Raw genomic sequence first — 19,534 nt, 5'->3', positions numbered from 1 at the left:
AGCCGACCTTGTCTGCTCACTGCTCGTGTGAACCTTGTAAGACATTAGCATTATTCGCCACAGGTGAGCAGATGAACGGCTGCTTTTAGAAAACTGCTATAATTGGAATGAAAAGAAAAGAAAACTGCTGCAGTTTATAGTTACTATATGCTTAGGTGATCCAGTTAAAACGACAACGAGTCTGTGTGCATGCTCAATGTTGCGTTTCGATGGAAAATATTGTAATCGCACTGGGTGTAACAAATTCCTATTCTAATACTGTATTAGAAAATTGAGTGTTATTTTTGTGAAGATTAAATGCCAAAGATAGGAACAACCCGTTTAGTGTGCACTGACAAAATGTGTCATGATTAATGGAAAACCTTCTGTAGCTGAAGCCTCGCCACTTAGCTCGGGGTTCAGATTTGCTGTATTTAATTGCCACGTGACTTCCTGAGAGGAGCGAGCACATTTTAAGAAAAGGTTTACGATATTTTGCAACGCAGCTGGTATTTAGCAATAAAAAGCCTGCCTTTAGCGCGCTGTGTAAATATTAGAAAGGAAAAAGTACGCAGGGAAATTCTGGTGACGTCGTCGGGATTTTTGCTTTTTTGGAAACTCTGCGATGGAGCCGAAACATGGATGTGCTTTGAGACGTTGGAGCCAAGAATTTTAAGAGAGAAAAGTTTGCATTCTTCCCCTGTACCCCCTGATTTTTCATGAAAACTCTGATGGATGCAGATGAAACCTTCTCAGGGACTGTGTCATGGCGGAAAACTCTTTTAACATTGTGGAACAGGCTCTGAGGAGTGGCTCAGAAAGGAGCTTATTGTAGTAATACCTGACGGAGAGCATTTTAGTCATGCCTGCCATGCTATTTAACTACATTGGGTCTAGCATACGTTGGCATGGCATAGTTCCACAAGTAATACTGTTTGTCTTGTTCTGGGTTATTAAAGATTGCTGCTAAGATTTGCTCCATGCCAAGTGTATAACTTCCATTCTACTTGTCAGCAGCAGGGATTTTATAATTTTTGACGCCTGCATCGTCTTGCGGTGCATAATTTACATCTGTTTTCAGAATCTATTATTGAATGAAGGTGGCGAGCCGATCGTAGCTGCTATCACACAAACTTGTGTGGAAAGACAGAGTAGAAATTGGCTTGGAGGGGGAGCTACATAATTGACTGGCGACTAAATTGGCCCGTGAGCCATTTTAAAATTGCATTGATATCTCGCCTTCCTTCCATGGAACTCGGTGGGCAAAGCAATGGGTCTTCTATCCCCTGACATGTTGTTGCATCTTGTGTCTTCTGACAATGCCAAGTTAATTGGCCACTCTTCTTTAAAAAATAATTTATTCTCACCTTGTTTACTTCCAAGCAATATGTGTTGACTGTGCACATCCAGAAATGCCATTTGTTGTAGGGCAAGCGATAACCAATATACAACTATAAAAGCAGTCCTTAGTGGTACTCTACATCCTGACATAGGGACGCGGGTGGCGCTGTGGGTTAAACCACAGAGCCTAGGGCTTGCCGATCAGAAGGTCAGGGGTTTGAATCCCCGTGACGGGGTGAGCAACCGTTGCTTGGTCCCTGCTCCTGCCAACCTAGCAGTTCGAAAGCACGTCAAAGTGCAAGTAGATAAATAGGTACCGCTCCAGCGGGAAGGTAAACGGCATTTTCGTGCGCTGCTCTGGTTCTCCAGAAGCGGCTTAGTCATGCTGGCCACATGACCCGGAAGCTGCACGCCGGCTCCCTCGGCCAGTAAAGCGAGATGAGCGCCACAACCCCAGAGTCGGACACGACTGGACCTAATGGTCAGGGGTCCCTTTACCTTTTACCTTTACATCCTTACATACAGTAGTTTGATAATTTTGACCCCGTGATGTGTTGATTAGCTCCCTGCCGACTCATTTCATGCAGTTTAGCAATCCACTTTGTCAGAGATATCCGCACACATACCTCTGGTTTTTGTGTGTATATATATTTCCCTTTGTTTACACTTTATGCAGCTTCTCAGTTCCTTGAAAATAGCTCTCTTTTCCGGGGAGTCAATGCTGCCTGCCTCCTGAACTTTGCACTGCCGCATCTCTCCCACTGTTTATTTTTGCACAGAAGGAAATTGGCTGTGTCCCAACGCGTGCTAGGTATTTAAACTTCCAAGGTTTCTCTCGCATGCTCCGAACATGGGTGCTCCTCTCCATTGTCTGCCTCGCACGAGGAGGACTGCAGTCTCTTTCCCTTCTTTGTTACCGCTCTCGCTCCATCATATATTAGCATATACATGAGACGGGATTTATGCGGCGTCAGCCAATGTTCAATGTTTTCATTGACATTGCTGATAATTGCATAAATACTTTCTTTGAAGAAGAGAAAGCAACAACGGGTCTGTTGACTCGGAATGCACATCATTTGAAATGTGCTTCCTACCCAATAGAAGAGAGTTTTGACGGTGATGATTTTTGCTGCAGAACTCAAATGCTTTTCCCTTAATGGCTCTCGGAGAGTCTGAGCATGCGCAGTGTCCTTAAGACGGCTGACCGAAGAGCGGCACAGTTTCTTTTCTTTAGCTCCCATTGATTTGTTTCAGCAGGCTAATGCTTAATAAGAGGTTTGTCGATCTGCTCTGCACTTCGTTTTTTTTTTTAAATAACCATAATCCGCACCCACGTCTTACGAATTGATTTGGGGTCCCCCCCCCTTTTGGAGTGTGCAGACGACCCCCTTGAGAGAGGCTGCTTTCTTACCCACCAATGTTTTTGTTCTCCCTGCCTTTCTCCCTGTGTAGGCTGGTCCTGGGACCATCAACATGGCTTCGGGAGTCCAGGATTACAACAGGACGGAGTCGGATAGATTAAATGAGATCAAAGGCCATCTGGAAATTGCCTTACTGGAAAAACACTTTCTACGTAAGTACAGAAGAATGTTTTTGTATGGCATGATAGTGGCCCATGTAGCAATGATCTGGTGCATGGCCAGGAACCGGGGTGGGGTGGGGTGGGGGAGAGGAGTGCAGGAAACGTGGATTTTAAAATGTTGGCTAATCTTATGACAAGCTGTTAATGTGAAAGAGCCACTCGGCGTGAATTCACCCGTTTCGATAGCTGCAAACTCTTCAAAGTTCAGATTTATAAATGTGGAGCGATGAGGTGTTTGGAAATGGGCTCATTGGGGAGAGGGAGCGATGAAATGTCTTATCTAGGCAAAGGCTGATGACAAACAGTAAGAGAGAATCTAGTTTATTTTCAGCAAGTCAGGTGCTGTGCGGCTCAGAAGCTTCTAACCATTGATGGCGAGATGCACTTTGCAGGGAGGGAAAAGAACAATTTCCTTTTCTGGTGGAATCCTCAGTGTGGTTCTTTTTTTGGGGTAGCGAGGTTTTTCTATCAAGTCCTATAAACACAGCGGCTGCTTGCTTTCAAATTCTGTTGTGTGTGCATGTGCACATAGTGAATTTCTACTCTGTCCCCTTTCCTTTCCTTTCCTTTCCTTTCCTTTCCTTTCCTTTCCTTTCCTTTCCTTTCCTTTCCTACTACCCCCACCCAGTCAGGGAACCTTCCCAGTGCTGATTTTGGTGACAATTGGGGACTTGCAGGAGGGGAGGGGAAGAATAGAAACTCCTTTGTGAGAATGGAAGATGGCAATGTTAGGACACAACCCTCTGCCTGAAGTATGTAAGCTGGATAACTATAATGCAAAACTGTTTGTAAAGTGGTCAAACTGCTTCAGTTATATCACGATAACTAAAACCAAAGTATTTTGGTTACAATCAGAAGTTACATTGGTATAAGCATTCAAAATAAGCAGGCTGTAGAACTGTGACACATGTGAACAGATGTTTCTGTTGTTGCTGTTGCCGTTGTTGTTGTTGTTGTTGTTGTTCTGCTGGGAGCCACCCAGAGTGGCTGGCGATATCCAGCCAGATGGGTGGGGTATAAATAAATTATTATTATTATTATTATTATTATTATTATTATTATTATTATTATTATTATTTCTCCCCAGTGTTAAAGATCTCTTGACAGATGGGTATTGTAGGTGCTACTGTAGGTTTGAATTAATCAAGTAACATCTAAAAAATAGTTGCTCACCATTAGTTGTCTGATTGTGGGAACTGAAAACGGATACAGCTTTACACACATGAGCAGGAAAGAGATGCTGTGACCCAGAATTGACTTTCCTAAAATGTTAGCTTGATGTCATTGGATCATAGTTTAAAAACAAACCGGTCATTTTCAAAAGAAGGAAACTTCAACCACGGTTTCTGAAGGTTGATTTTTTTTTAACCAATCAGATTTCGTTTTAAAACACGATCCCTGGCCCAGGTAGCAGGTAAAACTAAACTCTGGCAGAGTCCCCCCCCCCCTTGTCAAAGGGTGTGGGTGAGAGGGGAAAGATGCATGAGCCGTAAGGCTACTTCCTGATGGTGCATGTAACACTAAACCATGGTTTGGCTTTACGCGTCTACGTAGCCATTGTTCAGCTCATTCTGAGCAAGACACAATTAAGTTGAAAAGCAGCGACTGTACATAAAAATAGATCCTCTGAGGGCTTGTTTACATGGGTAGGAGTACTAGGCAGGTTTTCTTTTTTAAAACTGCCTCGCTGCAAGCCAAAGAAACAACCCACGGGCTCAGCATATCAAGGCAAATGCGAGGAAGCATCTCCAATTTCTGGCGGCAGAAAGCTAGCGCCTTCTTACACCAGCCTGTTCTGAATAGAGGAGACAAATTTCAATACTGAGTGATTAGAAGGAGAGCTTCTTTTCTGCTTGCCAGTCATTCAGGAAATATTGGTTGGGGTGGGGCCCCTTCCCTGGAAGCATGGAGTGCTGTTTGTTGCAAGGCAGGATGATGGTTAATGATGATGATGAAGACTGGTGACCCCAAGGCTTGTGGCACTCTGTTCTCTGCTTAATAAGCACAACCCTGGCACATGGCTAGGGTGGCGAGAGTCGCCTGTCAGGTGTGGGAACATGCCGGGGTGTGTGTGAAAAGGTGCTTCCCCCGCCCTCTTGTGAACACATTGCGTGGCAACTGTTTGCACAGTGACTAAGCACGAGGTCAGGAGCAATTTGAAGAGGGAGTTTCTGATTTAACCCTGCTCGCTTTTGCTCCATAGTGCAGAATGAGCTTTTGTGTGTGTGTGTGTGTGTGTGTGAGAGAGAGAGAGAGAGAGAGACAGACAGACAGACAGACACAGAGAGAATAACGCTGTTTTGTTTCCTTTGATTTCTGTTTTTGTGTGTGTGTGTGTGTGTGTGTGTGTGTGTGTGTGTTACAATTGCAGGCTGTTGGGAGGCATTCTATGCAGCAAGCAACTAATAAAACAAGAACAACAACAACAGTAATAATAATAATAATAATAATAATAATAATAATAATAACCCTCTGTCTTGTCCCTTCTGGTCCTGACGCCTAACGTTTGGCTCCAATCCAGCAGAGGGCATGGATTTTAGCAGGAGTGGCACACATACAGCTCTTCATAGAATGACAGAATCCCACCAATTGCTGACTTGGCAAAGGAGGAGTAGCAGGGAGGTTGAATCTGGACCCGCCCCCCCCCCAAGCCCAGCTCTGTTTTACGATTCATAACGTTTCAGCTCTTTAATGAAGTGCTAGAGGACCGCAGAAAGCTTCCTTATACAGAGCCAGACCATTGTTCCACCTAGTTTAGGACTGAGTTTCCCAAACTTGGGTCTCCAGCTGTTTTTGGACTACAAAGCCCATCATCCATTGCTAGCAGGACCAGTGGTCAGGGATGATGGGAACTGTAGTCCAAAAACAACTGGAGGGCCAAGTTTGGGAAACTCCGCTCTACACTGGTTGGCAGCGACCCCCCCGCACTTTGAGACAGGGGTCGCTGGCAGGAGATGTTGGGGTTTGGACACGCGACCATCTTCATGTATATGAGATGCTCTCCCGCTGAGTTTCAGCCCTTTACCGACCTGGGGATTTGCATGTTCCAGTCTGCCAACTGAACCATGCAAATTTTGCACACATGCTTCCTGATCCAGCTGAGGATTTTGCATGCTGCCTCTAGCCGGGCTGGAAAGTTTCTACCTGCATCACATGGGCTTCGTTCAAACAAGTCTTTGTATTGTGCCTTCTGTCTGCTGCTGCCCTAGTGGCCTCGAGTGGAAGGCCTGCTTTTTCTTCCCTTTTCAGCGGATAAAGAAGCCAAAGCGTAGCTTGACAATGTTGGTTTAGACTTGTGTGTGCTTTGAATTTTCTGAACTCCCTGGAAGTGATTCTCTTGGCCTTAAATTAGAGCTCTTGTAATTGTAATACTTTGCGAGGAGAGTTTCTCACGCCATGGTGAGCAGAGGCGTGGCCTGTGGATTTGTATAGGGCCTATAGGCCTTTTGTGTACACCCAAGACCTCCCCCATGGTGCCGGAGGAAAATCTAACCTCTGTGTTTCCTCCTCCAGTGTTTGAAATTAGCCGGGCGCCAGGCGCGTTTCCCACCAAGTAAAGATGTCTGGGTGCCAAGCTGGCGCCTGTCATCACCATCTGGAGGTGCATGCCTGGGGATCATTGGATCTGGACTGTTTTCATACCCCATAATGTAGAATTCCATCAGTAGTATTTTATCTGCACAATTGGATTGAATTTATGGAACCAAATTGCTTTTTCTGTGCAGCCTGAGCAGGAACAAACACCCTTCAGAAAAAGAGGTCGGAATCAGCCAATATAGTATGTGAGCTGTCCCTGGATCAAGTGACCTTTCTTCTTTAAGTTCTTGATGTTCTTCGCCTGAGGCGCAGGTCAGTTCTGTGTCCATGGCAGCTGTCTACCAGCTCCATCTGGTATGCAGGCTAAGACCCTACCTGCCCGCAGGCTGTCTCGCCAGAGTGATGCATGCTCTAGTTATCTCCTGCTTGGACTACTGCAATGCACTATACGTGGGGCTACCTTTGAAGGTGACCTGGAAACTACAACTAATCCAGAATGTAGCAGCTAGATTGGTGACTGGGAGCAGCTGCCGAGACCACATAACACCAGTCCTGAAAGACCCACGTTGGCTCCCCAGTACGTTTCCAAGCACAATTCAAAGTGTTGGTGCTGACTTTCAAAGCCCTAAATGGCCTCGGCCCAGTATACCTGAAGGAGCATCTCCTCCCCCCATCGTTCAGCCCGGACACTGAGGTCCAGCACCAAGGGCCTTCTGGCAGTTCCCTTACTGCGAGATGTGAGGTTACAGGGAACCAGGCAGAGGGCCTTCTCGGTGGTGGCGCCCGCCCTGTGGAACGCCCTCCCGTCAGATGTCAAGGAAATAAACAACCACCTGATTTTTAGAAGGCATCTGAAGGCAGCCCTGTTTAGGGAAGCTTTTAATGTTTGAAGTTTTATTCTGTTTTCAGTGGTCTGTTGGGAGCCGCCCAGAGTGGCTGGGGAAACCCAGCCAGATGGGCGCGGTATAAATATTAAAATTCTTATTAATACTATTAATTGAGAATCAAATCACAACCAGTCCATCGTTTGAGAAATAAGACTTTAGAGCCCCCCCAAATGGCAACTGGACATTTCGTTTCGGTGACTGTAACCTTGGTTTAAGGAACTGTTTGGCACCTAGCCTGTATTTCTGAGTTTCTAGCCCCGTTCAAGGCTATAAATGATGTGCTTTGGAGATGCTCCCCGCTGAATCTGCCCCATTCCTTTCTGAGCCAGTAAATAGTGTATATCTGCAGGTGTCTTCCTCTTGCTCTTCCCCAGACCTTTGGTGCTAGGCTAATGCTGTAACAAATGCCTGGCAGATACCATCAGAGAACCTACGGGTCTAGATACCTGATCCCTGCGTGACTTGGTAATATATACAGTTGCTGAGGACAGCTCTTGACACAGCGTTTTATCTGCCGCCGCAGCCGCCGCGTTAAAATAGCGTTCTCGAAAAATCGTAGGCACCCTGCCTTCTTAACAGAGAGGAGAAAAAGAGAGGCAATTCCCCTTCCTCGTATACGGTATTTGTTTTCCTTTCCTCCCGTCACGGCTTCAGTTGCCTGCTCACACTCGCCCTTCCGCTTCCGGGTTGTCACTTTTCACTAGCTTATCGTCTGCCCGAGTTCTGAGATTTGGAAACCTGTAGCTGTTCAAATCCATTACTTCAGTTGTGGAAGCGAAGCGAGCTAGAAAACGGAAGTGATTAGGAATTAGGATGCTGACAAAGCACTATACAGCAAGGAGGGAATTTCTCCCCCCTGTTTCATGGCACAGTACTTAACTTTATAATTTTATTTATAAGAGTGTTTCAAAACTGCTGGCTCGTGTTTTTTTTTTTTTAATGCCTATATTAAGGAATGTAAGGGATTATCTTAGACAGAAAAAAAGCTTTGTAGGATAATATAATCCAGCAAATTGGAATTATTTTTTTTTGGCATGTGTTTAAAGCTGTTGAGATGTCTTGGAAATGTTTAGTAGAAAAGAATGTGTGAAGTGCTGTGCTGAGGGAGTAATTTGTGCTAATATTTCTCAGCCAGCATTAAACCCCCCCCCACAAAGAAAGCCTGTTAGTCTGTTGTTGGGGGGGGTTGAGAGAGATTTGGTTGGTCTGGTTTTTGAGTATTTTCATGATAAAGAGGAAGTAAACAGCAAGTTCATAAGACGTGACTTCAGTGTACTACTTTTGAAGAGTTATGAGCCTCTTTTCAAAATTGGAAACTTGTATTGCCACCTAAAAACGAGGTTGTATTTTGGGGGGAAATGCAACTCAACATGGAAGATGGAAAATGCATTTGTTTCTGTGGAAATTCACCCTTAGGGCTTTTTTTCTCTGAATATTTCTTCTTCTTCTTCTTCTTCTTCTTCTTCTTCTTCTTCTTCTTCTTCACACTTTCCCCCAAGATCGGTAACCCAGGTGGCTTATAGATAAAATGCACAGATAAAATAGAATAACACTACACCCGATGCAATCCTCTTCTGCATTGCTTTGCCATTTTTTGGCTGCACAAGAATTCACTCTTGAGAATGAGTTTGCGGTGTATGATTTTGCCTCTGGCGCTAATGGAAAACTGGAAACCTTTAATGTTCAGAGAGAAAGACTGAGAGCTTTATAAATCATACCAGCAGTCCTGGAATGGGCCTAATTTAGTTACCTCACAGAAACATTTCTTGCATTAGAGCTGGGCTGGGGAATCTTTTTCGGTCCAAAGGCCGTGTTCCTCTCTGTGCAATCTTTCAAAGGCCGCATGCCAGCGGTGGGCGGGGCCAGAGACAAAACTGGGCGGAGCAATGGATGTAAACACTACCTTTCATAGAACCGTAGCGTTGGAAGGGGCCACGAGGGTCATCTAGTCCAGCCCCCTTCATTCAGGGATCTTTTTGCCCATCGTGGGTCTCGAACCCACAGCCCTGCACTTAAGAATCTCATGCTGTACCAACTGAGCTGTTCCTCGCCTTTGTACAGCAAGACTGGTTTCTGCATACACTCACACTGTCTCGCCTCCCTCCAAGACAAGCAAGAGGGGCTACTGAAGTCCAAGGACACATTGCAGTCAAGGGCGAAAAACGGGGATGGTGAGGAGCATAGTCTGGGGAGAGTTTGGGGGGCCAGATTTGCGGGGTCTGAAGGGCTGCATTTGGGCCCTGGGCCTGAGGCTCCCCACTTACGAGGGTCAGGACCATTCATTTTCCACTGGTTCCCAGAATTAAATCGGCATCCTTTTCATTCTGCATGTGTTATTTCTTTGAGCTGTACACAGCCCATTAAGGATCCAAAACAGACATGCATTCTGCTTCTATTCTTCCCGTTCAGATGCCATCTAGTACTGAATAAGGCTGGGCAATACCTGGTTTCCTACATCATGATATATCACCTGCTGAGCATCGTGTTTTTTGCCGCCGCCTGCTCTTGTGATTTGCTGCCCCCCACAGGAAAGGGGGGGGAGAACTGAGACGGCGAAGTTAACCGGGGCTGCAGGAATCACGAGAGAAGCGTTGGCTGGCTTCATGGTTCCCCCCACATTGTGATTTTTGCCTAGCACACACCCACTTGCATCATGATTCACAATATACCGGCAGGTCAAAAATGGTGAAATCGACCGGATCTAACGTATAGAATAAGAGAACAAGAAGAACATTCGTTTAAGGAAGATTGGAAAACGTCCATTGAACATACAAGGGGGAATTGTGCACACCTGTTAACGTTGGCAGCGCTAAGATAAATTCAACAGTGTAAATAAGTTTTGATGGAAGTGACAATGGAATACTGAATGGTTTAGTTTATATAAAATATACTATGCAAAATGAACCGTGGAAAGCGAAGAAGTCACTGATATTCTAAGGTTGTCGAAATGAATATTCTAAATTGTAAAACATTTTTTAAAATAAAAATTGGAGAGAGAGAGAGAGTCAAACCGATATCGCCATATATGGACTTCAAAGTGGTTTTGGATGATATTTTGCTATATTGCCCAGCCGTAGTACTGAAGATGCTGAGTTAGTGGTTGCAAAACAGCACGACAAGGGGAAATGTGGAGGGCTGTTCTGATATCCTCTTCCTTTTACACCTCTCCCACCTTGAGTCAAGAGTGGGTTGAGTGTCCTGCCCACCAGCTTCAGCCGCAAAAACAGACCGAAAGCTTTGCCATCAGCTCCACCCCTGCTTAGCCTGTTCGGCTGCCACCCGGGTGCCAGAAACTTGCAAGTCAAAACGCTTATTGGGGGCTGCCTTGCAGAAATCCACTTGTTTGTTGGTTCTGCAAAAAGCATGGGCTTAGAACGGAAGCTCCACAAAACGTGGGTCTCTTCTGCAGTTTCAAGAGAAGCTTGCTGTATGCTGCCAACTAAGTCATTGTGCAGAAGAAAAAGCTCTCCTGATTCTGCCCTTAATAATAACAACAATTTTTTAACCTGGGAATCTTGAAAAGAGACATTTCACTGGGATGAATAATTTGCAACTGTCAAGTGGTGTTGTTAGCAATGGTAAAATGTGAGTTAGGGCTCTCTGCGCCCTTTCAAATAGTTCTCTGTTAAAATTAACAAAATCTCCTGTTGCGTTGAGAAGAACAATGCAGTTAGCTGCTTGTTGAAACACCCAGAGCAAAACGCTCCCATGTGGATTTCTGAGCATCACAGGCATAACAGCCTGCCTTTATTTTGCACAAGAGAAAGGACGCAGTGCTAACAAGGCCTTGCTGTTGTGTTCACCAGCCACTTTCCCCAGATACAGTGAGCTTTTCTGATGATTGAGCTACAAAAAGTGGTCCCAGCCCCCTGCAGAAGTTTTTTCCTCGCGTACTCAAGCCTAGATTGATAAATTTTTCACTCCTCTTTGGGAACAGCACATCTTGGTTGTTTTCAGAGGTTAGCAAGTCACTGCGAACTCTGTTAAACCCTTAACAGATGAGGGATTTGTGTGACATCTCTAGTGTATAAAAGATGCCAGACTTGCTGAAGTTCCGGGATAGATCTGTCACCGTTCCCGTAATAGCCCATGAGAAAAATAGTATCAGTGAAACACCTTGTGAGGAAAATAAAAAAAAATAAAAGTAATGCTTGGTGGTTTGTAAGCACGGGAATTTGAATAGCTTCTACCAGCTCCGTCCGAATTCTATCATAACACCTTATTTGTGGCACAACCAGTGTGATTTTTATGACTGTGATCAGGCGGGTCCTATCATCCTACATAATTTTGCAAATTAATGGCAAATGCCAATACCCCTTCCTCAATATTTCTCAGTACTGGAGAGAATAAGGCAGCGCTCGCCTGTGTGTAGCTACTTCATATAAACGTGCGCAGTTTGGGAATGTTTGTCTGTAAAGCCCTGCATCGTTCACCAAGGGAACAGTGCTAAATTTGGGGAGCCAGCGTAATTTAAGGGCAGGTTGGGGCTCGCCAACCTGGGAAGGTAGCCCACCGAGCTGGAGAAAAACTCTGCTCCTAAACCTCTGCTGCCTTGCAGGGCATCTTCAGGAGAAGAAGAGGCTAAGGATTAAACCAGGCAACCCCAACCTGCGGCCATAGCTGTCAAGTTTCCGATTTGAAAATAAGTGATCAGCAGTCTTACCTATCCCAGGGACAGTCACATGTCAGTGGTGGGCGGAGTCAGAAGCAAAAGTGGGCGGAGCATCAATGTAAACTCCAAGCGGCCTCGGGCTCGGAGCGGAGCAAAGAGGAGGGCAGCCAGCAAAGAGGAGGGCAGCCATGTGCTCCGCGCGATGGAGCCCCATCGTCTTCTTGTCTGATCCCATCAAAACAGGACAGGAAGCAGCAGCTGCTCAAAGGCAGCCAGGCTCCGCCCGCCAGCTAACCCTTTTGGCCGGCTGCGGGGCTCGGTGGCAATGGATAGGGGCTGATGCAGGGGGAGGAATACACCCCCCTGTAAGCACGGGAAACGGCTCCCACTTGCTTTGAGGGCTGAGGCTTTAATCTCCAAGTAGGCGAGGTCTTCCCACCCAGTCCCTGGCCAGCAGGGGAGGAGCTGCTTCCATTAAAAACGGGAAATTTAAGGGAAATAAAAAATAAGGGAGAGCAGTGGGAAACTGCTTGAAATAAGGCAGAATCCTGGGGAAAACGGGATACTTGACAGCACAGACTGCGGCCCTCCAGATGTTTTGGCCTACAACTCCCATGATCCCTAGCTAACAGGACCAGTGGTAAGGGATGATGGGAAATGTAGTCCAAAACTTCTGGAGGGCTGAAGGTTGGGGATGCCTGGAGTAAACCCTAAATCCAGAGTGGAGTCCCTAAGGCGGTTGGATTGGCGCCTTGTATGGCTCCTTCGGCGACTTGTTTCCATTGGCGGGAAAAATAGAGCTAAAACTCCAGGGAACCTGTTGATCATAAGTATCTCGCAGGCAGGAGGGGGCCAAATATCCACATATCTCAGCCCCTCACATTTTCTTAAGTCTTTGAGCCTTCCCGTGAAAGAGGGAAATTGGCAATTCGTCTTGCCCTTTGTCCCTGCCCCCCCAAAGTCCACGTGATAAATGCAAGATTGCCACCCAGGCAGCCCTCCTGTAGCTACAAAACCCAGTTCAAACTCTGTTTCCCGTCTTGGCTTTCACGAAACTGTGGTCAACATTGGCATTGATGAGTTGGCAACCGCGGTCGAGGGAGGAGAATGGCAGTTAGCGGGGAGTCTGTCCATATACACATTTTAGTGCTTTTCCACCCGTCCCATTTGCAGGTGAGCAGAATGACATGGGAAAGGCTCTGTGCCAGGAGCCTTGGATCGTTTTCGTTTGCCACGACACTTTCTCCTGCTGCTGCTGTTTTTTTTTTTGTGGTGGTCGTAATCCGTGTTATTCCTGGAGTGTGAAGAGGCAGCCTGCCAAAGAAAGCCGGCGCGTTAAGTGGGATTGCCATTTGTGTATGTTATAAGTGCAGCAGCTGGAACAGGTTGCCGAAGAAATTTGTACTCTGACCTTCGGCGCGAAGATTGTAGGAAAAAGGGACATGGGTGTCTCCCGAGAGATATGGGAAAGGCCACATCTTTCTGTGTCATTTAGGAAAGTCTGATCTGTTAGGAGTCCTCGGTTAGCTCCAATTTGATCTTCTTGGAAAAATGAAAGTGCAGTTCTCGTCGCCATCTTTCTAGGCTGAGGACATTCTTCCTTCATTGAGTTTCCTGCCCAAGAAGGCCTACTAAGCAAGTAGGGTTTTTTCAGATTGCTAACTAAAATGTAAATAATATTAGTATTAATATTCCCCAAATATTACCTTTTTATTACTAAAAAACTTGTTGTTGTTCAGTCGTGTCCGACTCTTTGTGACCCCATGGACCAGAGCACGCCAGGCACGCCTATCCTTCACTGCCTCTCGCAGTTTGGCCAAACTCATGTTAGTAGCTTCGAGAACACTGTCCAACCATCTCATCCTCTGTCGTCCCCTTCTCCTTGTGCCCTCCATCTTTCCCAACATCAGGGTCTTTTCCAGGGAGTCTTCTCTTCTCATGAGGTGGCCAAAGTACTGGAGCCTCAACTTCAGGATCTGTCCTTCTAGTGAGCACTCAGGGCTGATTTCTTTGAGAATGGATAGGTTTGATCTTCTTGCAGTCCATGGGACTCTCAAGAGTCTCCTCCAGCACCATAATTCAAAAGCATCAATTCTTCGGCGATCAGCCTTCTTGATGGTCCAGCTCTCACTTCCGTACATTATTACTGGGAAAACCATAGCTTTAACTATACGAACCTTTGTCAGCAAGGTGATGTAAAAAACTAGCCATATTAATATTAGTAAAACACTGGCCCTTTATGTATTTATGCTGATTTATATGGTAGGTTTTACACACACACACACACACACACACACACACGTATACATATGCCACAAGGTCTCCTTGTAAGCCAAAAGGAGGGGATGCATCCTACAAACGAATAAATAACATAACCTTTATAAATTTTCCACCCCCCTTCAGCATACAGATCTGATCTCCCCACCCCAACTCTTGGTAAGCACGTTTTTTTTCAGTCCTGTCCAATTACATCAGGGGTCAGCATACTTTTTCAGCAGGGGGGCCGGTCCACTGTCCCTCGGACCTTGTGTGGGGCCTATATTTTGAAAAATAAAAATAAAAATGAACGAATTCCTATGCCCCACAAATAACCCAGAGATGCATTTTAAATAAAAGGGCACATTCTACTGATGTAAAAACACCAGGAAGGCCCCACAAATATCCCAGAGATGCATTTTAAACAAAAGGACACATTCTACTGATGTAAAACCATGCTGATTCCCGGACCATCCACGGACCAGATTTAGAAGGCGATTGGGCCGGATCCGGCGCCCGGGCCTTAGTTTGCCTACCCATGAATTACATTGCATTTGTTCAGAGTTCCCTTTGTTTCAGCTGACCCCTGTGTGGCTTTGCTAATATCTTCTGTGCTGCTCTCCAATGGATTGGTTAAACAGGCTAAGTGTCTCGAACAGACCTATCATAATGATACAGGCTGTGCTGACCTACATTAACTTTTTGGCTCTCTAACGCTTGGCACCTCGCCATACGGAGTCCTGCCAAACTCCCAGAGGATCCCTTGGTCATTGCTTCATGGGAATTTTCACTTGAGGGCCGTAGAAAAGTTGGCGGTTCATTTGATACCATTGTATTCCTCGGACCTAACGCGAAATTCAACCCAGTAATGCGCCACGGCACATCCTGAAATAGGAGCAGCGAATGCGAAACAGGGAAGTTTTAGCATGTTTAGGGAAGTTTTTGATGTTTGATTGTGTTTTTAATATTCTGTTGGAAGCTGCCCAGAGTGGCTGGGGAGGCCCGGCCAGATGGGCAGGATATAAGTAATATATTATTATTATTATTATTATTATTAAGAATAAAACTGCTCCCTGTACACTGGTTGGCATACTGGATTTCCCTGCTAAGCTTCTCCGTTGCCGTGGTGGCTGTCCTGCCTGTCCATTCACTCCCTTCTCATTGCAAGGTTATTTTTAAAATATAGATATAAATTTTATTTTTGCGTTTTCTATTTTAGAAGAGTTTGGATTTGATATCCCGCTTTATCACTACCCGAAGGAGTCTCAAAGCGGCTAACATTCTCCTTTCGCTTCCTCCCCCACAACAAACACTTTGTGAGGTGAGTGGGGCTGAGAGACTTCAGAAAAGTGTGACTAGCCCAAGGTCACCCAGCAGCTGAATGTGAGGAGCAGAGATGTGAACCCGGTTCACCAGATTACGAGTCTACCGCTCTTAACCACTACACCACACTGGCTCTATTTTACATAAACAAATGAATTAAAAACATATACAGCTGTACCTTGGATCTCGAATGCCCTGGCTCCCGAACAAATTGGCTCCCGAGCGACCGAAAGCTGGAAGTGAGTGTTCCGGTTTCCGAACGATTATTGGAAGTCGTATGTCCGGTGCGGCTTCCGATTGGCTGCAGGAACTTCCTGCAGCCAATCAGAAGCTGCGCTTTGTTTTCCGAACGTTTTGGATGTCGAGCGGACTTTCGGAATGGATTCCGCTCGACTTCCAAGGTACGACTGTAACCCCTTCTGACTTCCCTCCCAACTTCTCGTTGTAAGGTTAAGAACCTACATGATGGCAGATCAAGCTAATGGACTATGCAGAAATGGCAAAATTAACGGCAAAGCTCAGAAAAATTTAAAAAAGAGTTTATGTGCAAAGATGCTGTAAACAAGTTGATACATCGGCAGGCTTTTAAGTAAACGCTTGTAACTAGTCGAAAATCAGATAAAATTAAGGGAAATAATAATGGAAAAAGTTTAAGAATGGATATGCAGAGGGAAGTCCAGAGATTTAAAGAATCTCAAAGAGGTTTGTGAAAAGGTTATTTGTTTTTATTTGTAAAAAATGTAACTGTTAAAAACTAATTTTTTAAAGTGCTTCTGAGCTCCTTTTCATTGTCATGTCAGGTGAGGAGGGAACGATAGGCTTTTTTTCCTTTTTTTTTTTGGTTTGGTGCTAAATTATGGTTTGGCGGTGCATATACGAGAAATCATCTTACGTTCATTTGCTAGTTCTGAATGCAAATGGCATTAGCAAATGCTTCTTTGATTACAGGCGAAGGCTCTGCCCACGAGTAGGACGGTTGTGTGAGGTTTGATCAGTCAGCTCTGTACCAATTATACAATACTCTTGATGCAAAGTACTATTTTGGAAAGAGCCTCTAAAGAGATTTGCCATAATTAACACGGACTTAGTAAAGCTATTTCTGTCTTGTGTTTACACAGGGAAATAGTAGCATTGATCCGCACAGCCAGCTGATGGCATTAAACTTGCCAGTGGCCTCATTATTTAACTTGGCCTCTGCAAGCATAGCATACCGGTTGTTCTGCTTTGGTGACTCTCAATTTAAGCTTATGGGTTTGACTCTCAATTAGTTTGTGGAAGTCTAATTATCCTGTCATCTTTCATTCTGGTCAGAACATTGCACAGGTATGAAGTGTTTGCTCCAGCTTGTGTAGGACGCAGTGTACGGCTATTTCATTTGTTGTTGTTGTTTAGTCGTTTAGTCGTATTCGACTCTTTGTGACCCCATGGACCAGAGCACGCCAGGCACTCCTGTCGTCCACTGCCTCCCGCAGCTTGGTCAAACTCACTTCGAGGACACTTTCCAACCACCTCGTTGTTGTTTTGTTGTTGTTGTTTTGTTGTTCTGTCGTTCAGTCGTGTCCAACTCTTCGTGACCCCATGGACCAGAGCACGCCAGGCACGCCTATCCTTCACTGCCTCCCACAGTTTGGCCAAACTCATGCTAGTCACTTCGAGAACACTGTCCAACCATCTCATCCTCTGTCGTCCCCTTCTCCTTGTGCCCTCCATCTTTCCCAGCATCAGGGTCTTTTCCAGGGAGTCTTCTCTTCTCATGAGGTGGCCAAAGTACTGGAGCCTCAGCTTCAGTATCTGTCCTTCCAGTGAGCACTCAGGGCTGATTTCCTTAAGAATGGATAGGTTTGATCTTCTTGCAGTCCATGGGACTCTCAAGAGTCTCCCCCAGCACCATAATTCAAAAGCATCAATTTTTCAGCGATCAGCCTTCTTTATGGTCCAGCTCTCACTTCCATACATCACTATGGGGGAAACCATAGCTTTAACTATACGGACCTTTGTCGGCAAGGTGATGTCTTTGCTTTTTAAGATGCTGTCTAGGTTTGTCATTGCTTTTCTCCCAAGAAGCAGGCGTCTTCTAATTTCATGACTGCTGTCACCATCTGCAGTGATTGTGGAGCCCAAGAAAGTGAAATCTCTCACTGCCTCCATTTCTTCCCCTTCTATTTGCCAGGAGGTGATGGGACCAGTGGCCATGATCTTAGTTTTTTTTTATGTTGAGCTTCAGACCATATTTTGCGCTCCCCTCTTTCACCCTCATTAAAAGGTTCTTTAATAACAAAAGTAGTCATAAACATTAAGTAAAACACATCGAAAAGTGCACAACCGTGAACAGTCTGGAGGGTGGCAACAAGAGAGTGGGCCTTTTTCTGCGATGCCTTGCAGAATTCTCTCCCCAGGGAGACTCACCTGGCACCTTCATTACAAATCTTTAGGTGCCAGGCAAAAGCATTCCTCTTCTCCCAGTCCTTTGGTTAATTAAACAATCTTTCCAACTGTGGGTGGGGGGGTTATTGTTTTTGTTTCTTACTACGTTACACATTTTTGTGTTTTTTGTATTGTAAACCACCCTGTGGTTCTCAGATGAAGGGTAGTATAGAAATTTGATAAATAAAATAATTATAATAAATAAATAGGTACACAGTATACAGTAGAAGAAAAATTACCTGATGTTCCATCTTCCCTCTGGTGTTTTTTTTTTTTTTTAGCGTGTGTTTTTTAAGAGCTTCCTCAACAGAACAATGAGGAAAGCTTTTGAGGCCAGCATGGTATCAGAATAATTACAGTGGTACCCCGCTAGACGAATGCTTCGCTAGACGAAAAACTCGCTAGACGAAAGCATTCGTCTAGCGGGAGGCTGCCCCGCTAGACGAAAAAGTCTATGGGGCTGCCTCGCAAGACGAAAAAATTTCGTCTTTTTTTTTTTTTTCGTTTTGCGGAGCGCGGCTCCCATTGCCGCTCCGCAAGACGAAAACCCCGCTAGACGAAAATTTTCGCGGGACGAATTATTTTCGTCTAGCGGGGCACCACTGTACCTTAAAACCAGAGTGTACAAACCCTCGGATGACTCAAAGTTATCCTCCATTACCCCCCACCCCCCCACCCCGCTGTTTCATTTCCCACCCACCTGCATTAGTTTGAGTGACTGTGCAAACAATTCTTAAAAGGTCATTAAAAATAAAATGGAGGCAAATGGACAAAAGAAGCCTTTCATAAACCTAGCATGAGCACTGCACTATGTTAATCCGGTGGGCTAGACCTTTAAAAGCAATAATAGCATGCATTATTAGTAAGCCAGTATTGTCAGAAGCATTTTCCTTCCTAGAAAAAAGGGGGGAAAATATCCTGTGTGCATGGCTAAGGCATTTACTGTAGAATGAGCTTTGCATTACCAAGAGACATCTATGAGATGTGAAGGAATATTCACTTCACAAGTATGACCCAGATAATACTACAGCGGTACCTTGGTTCTCAAACTTGAACCATTCCAGAAGTCCGAATTTTACTATCTAACGAGACCATTGATACATATAATGAAAGCAATAATCAATGTAATGTAGTATAAAATAAACAAGACAGTATTGCAGATGATAAAAATTACATTACTGCACTGATGATAGTCATTGTTTGGATGGGGGGCTTTTATCCATTTCCACAGTCGCACAATCAATCAATCAATCAATCAGTAGCTGAACTGGGTTCCACACAGTCACAAAAACAAATGAACCGAAAAAAGCCTCAAAAACAAAAACGCAGAATAAATAGCAAAAACAAAAGCGCCAAACTTAAGTCTGCTTGACTTCCGAAATGTTCGAAAACCAAGGCACAGCTTCTGATTGGTGCGGGCGTCCCAGAAACAATAGCCGATAGCCGCATCGGACGTTCGGCTTCCAAAAAACGTTCGAAAACCAGAAAACTTACTTCTGGGTTTTTAGCGTTTGGGAACAGATGCGTTTGAGTACCAAGATACCACTGTATTTGATGCCATCGTCCAAGCCCGTTCCTCTCCCCGAGTACAGC

The 19,534-nt window shown here is 45.1% G+C and overlaps 1 protein-coding gene across 3 annotated transcripts in view; it reads left to right on the top strand.

Annotated features, from left to right (window-relative positions):
- Positions 1-19,534, top strand: part of GRAMD4 (GRAM domain containing 4) — a 102,434-nt gene that overhangs the window by 40,119 nt on the left and 42,781 nt on the right. For all 3 annotated transcript variants that reach the window (XM_033162026.1, XM_033162024.1, XM_033162025.1), the window contains exon 3: positions 2,773-2,893. In XM_033162026.1, coding sequence (XP_033017917.1) covers positions 2,773-2,893 — 121 coding nt within the window. The remainder of the gene's footprint in view (positions 1-2,772; positions 2,894-19,534) is intronic.

The sequence above is a fragment of the Lacerta agilis genome, chromosome 10 (genome assembly GCF_009819535.1).
Source record: "Lacerta agilis isolate rLacAgi1 chromosome 10, rLacAgi1.pri, whole genome shotgun sequence".
NCBI lineage: Eukaryota > Metazoa > Chordata > Lepidosauria > Squamata > Lacertidae > Lacerta > Lacerta agilis.
The sequence above is the reverse complement of the archived record's forward strand: the minus strand, read 5'-3'. Positions and strand labels throughout refer to the sequence as shown.